Below are 10160 nucleotides of genomic sequence, written 5' to 3' on the forward strand. Positions count from 1 at the left end.
GGGGGGGGGGGGGGGGGAAAGAAAGCCCTTTATATAAAGCTGGGTGTGCACACGTGCTTAACAGGAGTGCACTTGTTAATGAGCAGCTACTGAGTGCTGCTTCCCAGTGTCCCCGGGGCTTAGTTGGTTAACATTGTATTTCCTGTAACTTAATTGTGTTCCCCTCCTCAACCCCGTCCCTCTTATGTTAATCCCTCATTCAGGCACTCTGTATTTCCCTTATGGCTTTGTCACTTTTGTTTCACGACCAAGGAGAGAACAAAAACGGCCAAGGAGAAATGCTGGACGTTTCATACTCTCATTACCTTTCTTCGAAAAGGGAGCTTGTCACACAGAATTTTGCCCTGTTTCCTGTCGCATGTATTCCAAAACTTCATGCCACCATTTCACATGAGAGGAAAAACTAGAGAATTCAACCTACGAAACTGAAAATGACCTTGTTTGTCAATATGGGGCACTTACAGGGTTTAAACTTGGTGCAAATGGCTGTATTTTAAAATATATAAACTGGGGAGCAGTGTGCTGTATGAGGTGCAGGGGAGATTCAGGGGGATGCTTAATACTCTTCAAATCCTGTTCACATCTATGAGTTTAGCACTTGAAACTCTGAGTAGGGTTAGAGTTAATGTGGGTTGTACAACTAACTCTTCCTATTGTGATGTTAAAGGATTTCAGTCACGTTCAACATTAACAACAGCATTCCACCAGTGACTGACGAAGAGCCCGAAGAAGGACAGAAAGCTGATGAACAGGAGGTAAACCTACAGCCTCTGTGTTCCCTTTGAGTTAGTACACTGTAGGGAAGTCGGGTTATTGCCCAGTTGTGTTTGGGCAGACACTGTTAACTTGATCTTCAGAACACAAAAATGCTCAATGCTGGCATAATGCAGATTTTATTACTTTATTTTTTTTCCATTACTACAGTAGCAAAAGCAGGGGGAAGCTTTTGGCCAGTTGGCATAATCTCTGCCAGGGCAGGAGGAATTTTTATAGCTGCAAGTGAAGGTGGTTGATCTTACAGCTGCCTTCCCTTCCCTTCCTGCTGTAATGAAGGCCAGGTCTGTGGTAGGAGCTCCTTGCTACTGTGCTGTAGAGCAAAAAGAGCCTGGTGCGGCCCCCCCACTGCCCATGAGTCGTATCAGGGAGAGCTCAGTGCTATGAGCTGCGTTTACACCACGCTACAGCTGCGTACTAGTCTGGCGGTAGTAGTCGGGGATCACATCTCTTCATGTCTGGCTGATATCAACGGCACTAAAAACGTGCAGTGCACACAAAAACTTAAATGGCTTGATCCTTGATCTTTTACAAGGTCACTGACTTCCAGCAGTTGGTTACAGGGGAGAGTGGAGTCAGTGTATGGTATTGGTAATTGTTTAAGTGGCCAGTGTGGTTTGTGGCAGCCAACTCGCTTCTCCCTGAGCACTTAAATTAGAAGTTTGAGAAGGAATCTGGGTATGGATGCACAAACGTTGCTTGTAGTGGTTAGCTCATGGACTGTCTGTTTTCCATTGAAAAATAACTAGTTCCGTAGCACTATAAGCTGCCTGCTTTAAGTGAGCTCCAGTGCTGATGTGATCTTCTTACTTCCCACAGTCCGAACTTACATCAGCTCCCAACTTTGTTGTAGAAGTGACGAAAGATGACACAAAGAACACCCTTGTGCTTGACTGCCACTTCCCTGAAGATGAGGTGGGTACTGTAAAAGGGGGCTGTGAGCCCTTGCTAACTATGGGTGACGGCTCAGTGCTTCACGCTGTGGCATGGTCCATCTAATGTCCATTTCTCTTGTTTAGTTAGATGGTCATGTTCAGGGTACCAATTCCAGTGATCAACTATCCAGCCACCCAGTGCAGTGTAATTTGCAAAGCAGGGATGGCCCGCACTTCTACCTGTGTGCTGACCTCACTTCCTGAATCATGGCAACTGCTTTTCCTGAATAGGCTTGGAGGCAGGAAGAAAGTAGCAATTGTTAGCAGCATACTTGGAGCACAGTCCAAAAAGAAGTAACTGAAAATTGATAAAAGGATATAATTTATTATATCATGTAACTCATGCATATAATTAATTTGCAGAACTCACTGCCCTTAAGAGCAAAGGCACCGTAGGTTTTGAAAATGAAGTAGACACAACAGTGGGGTTCTCACTGCTGCATTAGGTTGCTGGTTTTCTTTAACTGTAACAAAATCTTGGGGGGAATATAAACCCTCCTGCTTTAAGGTATAACCAATATCTGGTTGACAAAGGTTGGGAAGAAATATCTCCACTGGGCAGGCTTTTTCATGATCGTCCATTAGAATTTTTTCCATTTTCTGATGGACTGGCAGGCTGTACTGGTATGGCAGTACCTGTGTCCTCTGTGAACTTGTTTCTGCCCTTACAAAGCACATGTTTGAGGAGGGAGAAAGGGGGGTTTATGTGGGCCCTACAGCTTTTGCCAGCTGGGTTGTGTTCATGAATTCAGAATGCAGAGGTTGAAGATACTCTTCAGTATGAACGGTTATGCTTCACTAGATCTCATTTTGTTTCTTAGACTGGAAATGAGGGAGAGGAGGAGAGCGACATTTTTGCAGTTCAGGAGGTCAGCTTTCAGCCCACTGGAGAATCAGATTGGAAGGAAACCAACTTCACTCTCAACACAGACTCTCTCGACTGGGTAGGTTCTGCTAAACCCCTGCACTACTCTAGCCTCTTTGTGACCCAGAGAACAATTTAAGAATCAAGCAAAAATATTAGCATAGTCTTGATGAATCACAAGCAGAAGTCGAAGATCAGATCTTTCACTAATTGAGACTCTCAAAGAATAAAATGAGGAATAAAAAGTTCCCCAGCCTTTAAACTATGTCCCGTTGACCCAGTTTGTAGTCCAGACTGGAGAACAGGTCTGTATTCTTGCAGCATACCTGCCTGATCCAGTGGTTGGTCGAGCTGCCCTAGCAGCTCTGGTAGTGTACCACATACAGTACCTGCTCCTGCCAGTCCAGGACCTATGCTCCACACAGCGCCTGTGAGTGCAAGATGTGTGGGTCCCAGACTGGCTGGAGCAGGCACTGTGCAGCACACATTCTGGCCACTCCTCAATCCACACTGCATGCTGCATGGGTCCTAGACCAGCTTGGAGCTGTTGGGGTAAAAGGGCTGGGGGTCTGTGGGCCAGATTCAGCTTGCAGACTGGCCTTGCAGCCTAGGTACAAGCTGTGCCCTCTGTGGGCCTGTAGGGGCCCAGATGGTAGGGTTCCACAACCCAGATTCAGTCTATAGGCTATTTGTTTGATACCCTAGTACTCTAGGATCAAGGTCTGATTTAAGAACTGTGGCTGTCAGGGTGGAATAGACCAGAAAACAAATGGGGCAAAAGAGTAAAATGCTAATAGTTTGTGGTGTTAAACAGTCGGGCAAAGGAAGGCCATCTGCATTCACGGCTGGCAACTGCTGCTCACTGGGGGGGAAATGTACCCACTAGTGCCTTAGAACTGTACACATCTGAAGCACTTCAAAAACAAACGAACAAAAAAATCATTTATAGGAATTAGACTGCCTGACTTTGGAAAGAACTGAGCAGGTGCTTACATTTGAGGCTAGTCTGCCTGCCTTTTCAGCTAGGTGGTATTAAGGTAACTTGAGCATTAAAGAGGGGTTGGAGGAGAGGGTCACTTCATACAGAGCAGTGAACTGACTTGATCTCCTGGCCCTAATTGCTGCCAGATCCCACCCAGCAATGTTGCCGTTTCAGACCATGGCTTTCTATTTGTGGTCTTGTCCCTATTTTTACGCCCAAGACTCAAAGGGGGTTGTTACGGTAATCGATGAAGAGAAGATTGGTGATTCTATTCTCCTTTGGGGAAAGGGACACCCATGTCCAGAGAAATACAAAGTGGCTGTGGACACATTTTTTTTTGTGTGTGTGTCTCAGAACAAATTGGATTATTGTACCTGTTGTAATTCCTTGCAGGCTCTGTATGACCATTTAATGGATTTCCTGGCTGATCGTGGAGTGGACAACACATTTGCTGACGAGTTAATTGAGCTCAGCACAGCACTGGAACACCAGGAGTATATTAAGTTTCTTGAAGACCTTAAAGGTTTTGTCACGTGTCAGTAGATTTAAAAAACTGAAGTCAAAAGTCCTCAGATGTGGGTATGCTTTCACTGGCAAGAGCTGAATAGCTTGACATCAGATACCAACAGTAAGTTTAACTATGAAAGATATATCATGGAAAAAGATAATTATCTAACTCCTTTCAATAACTGTATTTCAGATGTAATTTATGTTGCGAGCCAAAGTTCAGTTTTGCATCATTCTTGCTGGTGATTACCTCTCACTACTTCTGCTTGTTTTGTACACTTAAGAAGTAAAGATGCGATGATATGAAGAATAAAACTTCTTCAACATGTCAGTATGGAATAGCATTCTTTTTCTTGTTTTCTCACTTATCAAGGAGTAGCATGAATTGTCTGACTGGCATGATTTTGTTAGAGAAACTCACTGGGAGGTCTTAGGCCTTTTTGTGGATGATGAGGAGGAAAAAAGTTGGGCTTTAAAGTTTAAAGGCTTGGAAGTGTTCTGTTTCATGGCAGTGTGTTCCTCAGTTAAGCTGTTCTTAACTAATGTTGAAGTAGTATAGGTGGCTTCGAAAGGGGATTGGAGACAAGGTGGGAAGCATTTCATCTCTAGGCATACCAATGTCTGAAAGTCATTGCCACCTGGAGGCAGTGCTGATCTATTATGAACAGATTGTTTTCTAATGAACAGAATGCCACATCTGTCATGATCCCTGTTAGCAAAGCCCTGCAGGGAGGAGGTGCCCCTCCTATTTCTGCTAACTATGTAAAACCCACTGAAGTGTCCTGGGATAGCTTTTATTAATAAGATGCTAACTGGATTTATTTGAATGACTCACTGAAAAGAAATGAAGGTGGGCCAGACTAAGCTGACTTGGAATAGTAATCCGATGCATCCTTAAATGAAAGCACTTCCTTGTGTAGCACCAATCATTTCCCTGTTGCTACTCAGCAGCTTGCCAGTGCCTGCATTTTATTCTGGCAGAACTGATTTTCACTTCGTCAGTCAATTCAGCTACTGGAGTCCCTAATGCTTCATTCAGTGTACTGACTTACATTTATGCACTCATTTGCTAATTACTAATTTCTCATCACCTGCTTGCAGCAGAGATCAGCAGCTTTTGCTTTTAAGACAGAACAGGCACCTGCCTGAAAGACAAAGTGACTAGTTACATTAGCAGGGGTCTTTGCTCACCTGACAGGAGCTGCTAGATTTTAATACAGTGAGCCCATGTATATAATCAATTCTGTCTGCTCCTGCATCATCCAGCAAGTCAGTCCGTGAGCCAATTTTCTCTGCGCAGGGACCGAACTACTGTCTTTCTCTGTTTTGTTCAGGTATGAGACTGCCTTGAGCTTTTGATCACTTCCATTAGCCTCTTCACTTTTCTCCATGTTAAAAATGGACTGAAGCACTTACAGTATGTCAACTATGCCTGGTCTAATAACTCCCAGAGAGGTATATTAAACCCTCTGGTCCACCCTTGGGCTTGTTTGAGTTTTCATAGACATAGTTATTAGAGCTGCCAAAAAAAACCCAAACCCTTTGCCTGTTGTTTTATGCAGTGTCTGGAGGCTGAAGTACCTGTGTATACCTCATGTTTCACTCGCTCAATGCAGAATGAAAACTGTTGGGTCATAATTGAAGAATTCAAGGCATAGATGCATCTTTAGTTTGAAATACCCTGACTAGGCCAAACAGGCTGTTGTGCTGTTATACAGGTGATCCTGAAAATTGATCTCATTTCTCAGTGTTCACTTTTGTATCATTAAATTGAAGTAGACCTGCCTATGACTTCAACACACTAGATAGTGACACTGCCTTACATTCTTTCTAATACCTCCTATGTTGCAGCTGAAGTCAGTTCCTAAACATGCTTGCCTTAAAGGCAGCAAGAAAGGGTAATTCCACTACATAACACTTGCTGTTCCTTTATGCATTTTTTTTTTTTTGCCTTAAAACTGAAGTGGGTAAAAGCTACACAATGGCACTTACTCATGCAGCTGTCGTCACAGAAATCCAGTTACTAGGAATTATCATAACGAGGTCTTCCAGCAACTGGTGCTACCCATGGGCCAGTTTGTACCCTTCCTTGGGTACTGACTCAGGTTGCATAACCATCACTAAGACCACAGTTTGGTCCCATTAAAAAAAAGCAACTTGTTTGTAAGTTGTCAGCCACATCCAAACCCCTGTTCTAAGATGACAAGACTAAAGGTCACTTACAGGGCTTCAGGTACCATGAAAGGAAAAGATGCAACTTGCTAAGAGTGCAGTGCTCCTTCATTCTTGTAGTGTAAAGTGATCAAAAAGTCCAGCAGTGGTTGTGTTATCCAAGGCTAGCTACTTACAAGAAAAAGTCTGACATGTGCACCTCACCACACAAACATCCCATCTTATTTCAAAATATTTATTTTATCAAAAGTGCAGTGCAACATAAGCCAAGAAACAGTGCTTTGTCAGGTATCAGTCACAATTCTATGCATTAAAAATATGTATGAGGCATCATCCACCTGAAGAAGTCCTCAGAATGGTTTACCTTGCTGGCACGTTTGGTCCATGAAGACCAGCTGAATCTATTACAGGATGACTGTCCAGGAATCGCAGATCTTTGGGAGATAAGAATTGCAAGTCTATTAGATTCACAGGCTGCCCAGAAGCAATTTGAATGAAGTCAAATGCCACTCCAATTTGTAATGCAACTTGCAATCAATAGATGTGAACAGCAAGCCCAAAGGTTAGAAGCTACTAGCTAGCTCTGGTTTGTCTTAAGTGTCACCTGCTACTTGAACAGTACCTCATCCCTAAAGAAGAGCTATTGTGTGGATTTCTGCTTGGGATTTAGAGGAATTTCTTTTGGAGTCTTTCAATTAAAGAGCATTTTTTTGGATTTAAACATTTCTCTGTGCACTTAGCTGAGGAAAAGGCCATGACCTGTAACCTACACATTTCCAAAGTGAAGTTGTGCTGCTTTTCTCCCTTACAAGTCTATAAGTGCAATCATTTACAGGGTTTTATGTGGTCTGTGTAAATGAGATGATCTTCCTCACTTGGGCTTCCCAGGGGCATGGCTGTCATTTTGACTCACCAGACAGCTCATGAGAAGGCTGGCTTCTTCCTCCATTCCGCTAGTAATGGAAAACTCAGGATTGTGAAGACAGTGATGGCCATGCTCTGTTAAACTGTCTTCTAGAAGTGATCGGAGCTTCTGTTCTGTCATATCCTAAAACAAATAATTCTTCAAGTTATCTTGAAGGCACAAGATGAATGGCTTATAGTTCAGTTACCTTGGGTGGGTTTGCTACAACTGGGCAAACTAGCAGCATTGCTGATTTTTCTCTTGGCGCACACTGTATGATTCGTTTGGGGATTCGAAGATTTACATTGTATTTCTACTTTTTGCTTATGGCAGAGAGGGAACATGCAGGCACATATCTGTTCCCAGTCCTGTATAGCTTGCTGCTCCATTCTATGGGCCCCAAAGAGGCCATAGCTTGAGAACCACAGCTCTGAGTACCCATCTCTTCATCACATACAGCAAAAGTCACTGAGATTCCTTGTGTGCAAGTGTGACTGCACTACATCAGCCTCACTCAAACAGGAGCTGGCTAGGTAGGGGTGGCTATGCTATGAACTCCCAGGAGTTGCATAACATCTGAATTTTGCCATACCTTTGTGCAGATGTGTAATCCACACTGGCATAAAACCAAGTGACTCGTCACAGTCAGGTCATTCCTAGAAACAGGACATAGTGAGTGCCTGGACAGAGACAGCTAGAAAAGTTGAGGAAGAAGATAAGGAATTTCAGCAAAATTAAAGTTAAGTACCATACAACATTGCTCGCAGTAGGAGTCTTGTAGCAACTGAAAGCCTTAGAAAAACAGGTCTGCTTTTTAACCGACACAATTTTTATGCAACAGGGGCCAAAATGTCTCTACCAGGAGACAAGTAGGTGAACTCACTGCAATTCCTCTTGACCTCTTGTGGCACGCACCACGGTATTTCAGGGAATGGCATGGAAGAGGTGCATATGCCCGTCACACCAGAGATAAGATGCCTGTTGTTTAAGCTATCAGGCAGCATAGTTGCTCAATGTCTATTGAGTTCCACAGCAGAAGTAGCTAGCTGCACTCCGCTTGTAGCTGACCCATGTATCTCTTAGCTATAAAACAGCACAAATTAAACTTAATGCTGTCAGCTGCAGTTAGAGTATGCTCAGGCTTTTGACAGCCTCACATAAGTGGGTGAATTCAGGAGGTTCACTAGTTCACAAGGACCTACTTAACACATTCTACCCAGATCTACCTCACCTTTTACACACGGGACAGATAACCTTGCTCCCTGCATCCAGGCCATCAAGCATTGCGTTGAGACATTTTTCATCAAACTGCAAACTCTGTTCATATTCTCTTATGGTTAACTGTTCTGTAACAGAAAGCACAGCTGTCAGCAGTCAAGAGACATTTTGACAAAGAGGAAGCTGTCACGCATTGCAATAATAGCCATCACACATGGTGAGATCTGAGCTGGTTGCTATTTGTAGCTTGTTCTTTAGATCAACCTCAAAACAACAAGGGGATTCTGACTGTTTTAAGTATTTATTCATGAGACCGAATGAAAGCCTTTAGCTGGACCTATCCTGTGCGTGTGTAGCACCGGCCATTCAAGGATCAGAGAGTGCTTCACTAGTGTTGTTGGGCTAAGTCTGGATTTCAGTCCTGTGTGCTCTCATCTGAGACTACAATATAAAGCCAGAGAGCACTTGCTGTGTGCAGCTGGGACTTGGTCAGGTGGTCGAGTCTGTACTCGTCTTTTACTCTTCTCAGGGAGAAGAGTAAAAGGAGCTTCCAACCCGTGAAAGGGAGTGAGAAGTCTTGCTGAGAGTCCAAGCCTTTGCTGTCCATCAGCCTCTTATCCATCCAGACTGAACTCTGCTGTTTTTGGAATGGTCACTTAGGACAGCTTTCCAATCAGGTGATCTACAAGACCCAAGGAAATAATCCAGCTTTAAACAAACAGATGGTTTAAAGCCATGGCCCCAATTATGATTCACTGGGCATTCCTGTCAGTAATGAAATACATGCATTGAAAAGCTACCTTGAAAGATCAGCTCTTGTTGGATTTCCTCCAGCACGGCTAATTCATCAGGGTCCTCCAACATCTGAAATATACGTCAGTCAATATTCCTCCTTCTAGGGCAAGCGGGGAGTGTTATTTCACAACATCTGCAAAAATTAGCATGTTAGCACCTGACAGCCCAGTGCAATCAAATCAGTCAACCTATTCCACTGCCTGTGCACTTACGGAGTGGAAATCATCAGGACTTCCCTTGTGCACTCCCAGCAAGCAAACATTTACAAGTGGTACAAACTTCACTGTTCATATGACATTGGTGTCTGTGTAAGAGCACACAAGAGCAACTAGTTCCTCTTTCTCACCCTTTAAAAAGTCTAGCATTTCAGGTGCACTTTTAGTGGTGACACTCGTATGGGACTGTGGTCTTTAAAAAAAACAAGGATAAGAGAGACCAGAATCAAGATTGACCCGCAGCTGCTGAAAGTAATAGGCCATTTCCCGGATGTTAGCAATTGCACCTAAGGTTGGGTGAGCTCTGAAGTTCTGAGCTGGGCACATCCTGATCAGCCAGATGTCCTGAGACCCTCTCAGCAGGACTCTGTTACAACTCCACAGCTTTTCCGGAGAGCAGGGAACTTGGCGATTGCTACACATAGCAACAGCTCTACGTGAGGCTGGAGGTGGAAAGTCTGAGGGCTGCGTCTCTGCTACCCTGAGACAGCTTTCGATTAGCAGGCAGAAGCCCAAGAACCACAGAAGTGAGCTCTGAAGCTGACACCGCAACAGCCGAGGACCTTGCGTGTGACAGGAACGGCGGCCGGTCTTGGTCGAAAGAGCCAAGAAACACGTAAAGGTTTAGTCTCTTAGTAAAGGTCCCCTGGTGAGGGGTGGCAAGGCAGCCTGTACGCGTTAGACAGGGGGAACCTGGGATGCCTCAACGCCCCTCCTGCCGCTCGGCCCCGCTGACCTGTGACAGCTCCTCCTTTCCGTGGAGCGACGGCGGCCCAGTCCCCGCCGAGCGCAA

At 44.4% G+C, this 10160-nt stretch overlaps 2 protein-coding genes across 2 annotated transcripts in view; one reads left to right on the forward strand and one right to left on the reverse strand.

The window, feature by feature from the left end:
- The window catches only part of C1QBP (complement C1q binding protein), a gene marked incomplete at its 5' end in the record, with an annotated part of 8721 nt that extends 4327 nt beyond the window's left edge, over positions 1-4394 (forward strand). Inside the window, 4 exons of the mRNA XM_019511322.1 lie at positions 668-755; positions 1594-1689; positions 2531-2653; positions 3950-4394. Coding sequence (XP_019366867.1) covers positions 668-755; positions 1594-1689; positions 2531-2653; positions 3950-4099 — 457 coding nt within the window. The remainder of the gene's footprint in view (positions 1-667; positions 756-1593; positions 1690-2530; positions 2654-3949) is intronic.
- Positions 4395-6454: 2060 nt separating this feature from the next.
- RPAIN (RPA interacting protein) overlaps positions 6455-10160 on the reverse strand; it is a 9145-nt gene continuing 5439 nt past the window's right edge. Inside the window, 7 exon segments of the mRNA XM_019511435.1 lie at positions 6455-6669; positions 7149-7283; positions 7732-7811; positions 7814-7833; positions 8371-8485; positions 9158-9221; positions 10104-10126. Of these exon segments, the coding sequence (XP_019366980.1) occupies positions 6640-6669; positions 7149-7283; positions 7732-7811; positions 7814-7833; positions 8371-8485; positions 9158-9221; positions 10104-10126 (467 nt within the window). The 3' untranslated portion in view covers positions 6455-6639.

Source organism: Gavialis gangeticus, unplaced genomic scaffold, assembly GCF_001723915.1.
Source record: "Gavialis gangeticus isolate Ggan-Ray unplaced genomic scaffold, GavGan_comp1, whole genome shotgun sequence".
Classification (NCBI taxonomy): domain Eukaryota; kingdom Metazoa; phylum Chordata; order Crocodylia; family Gavialidae; genus Gavialis; species Gavialis gangeticus.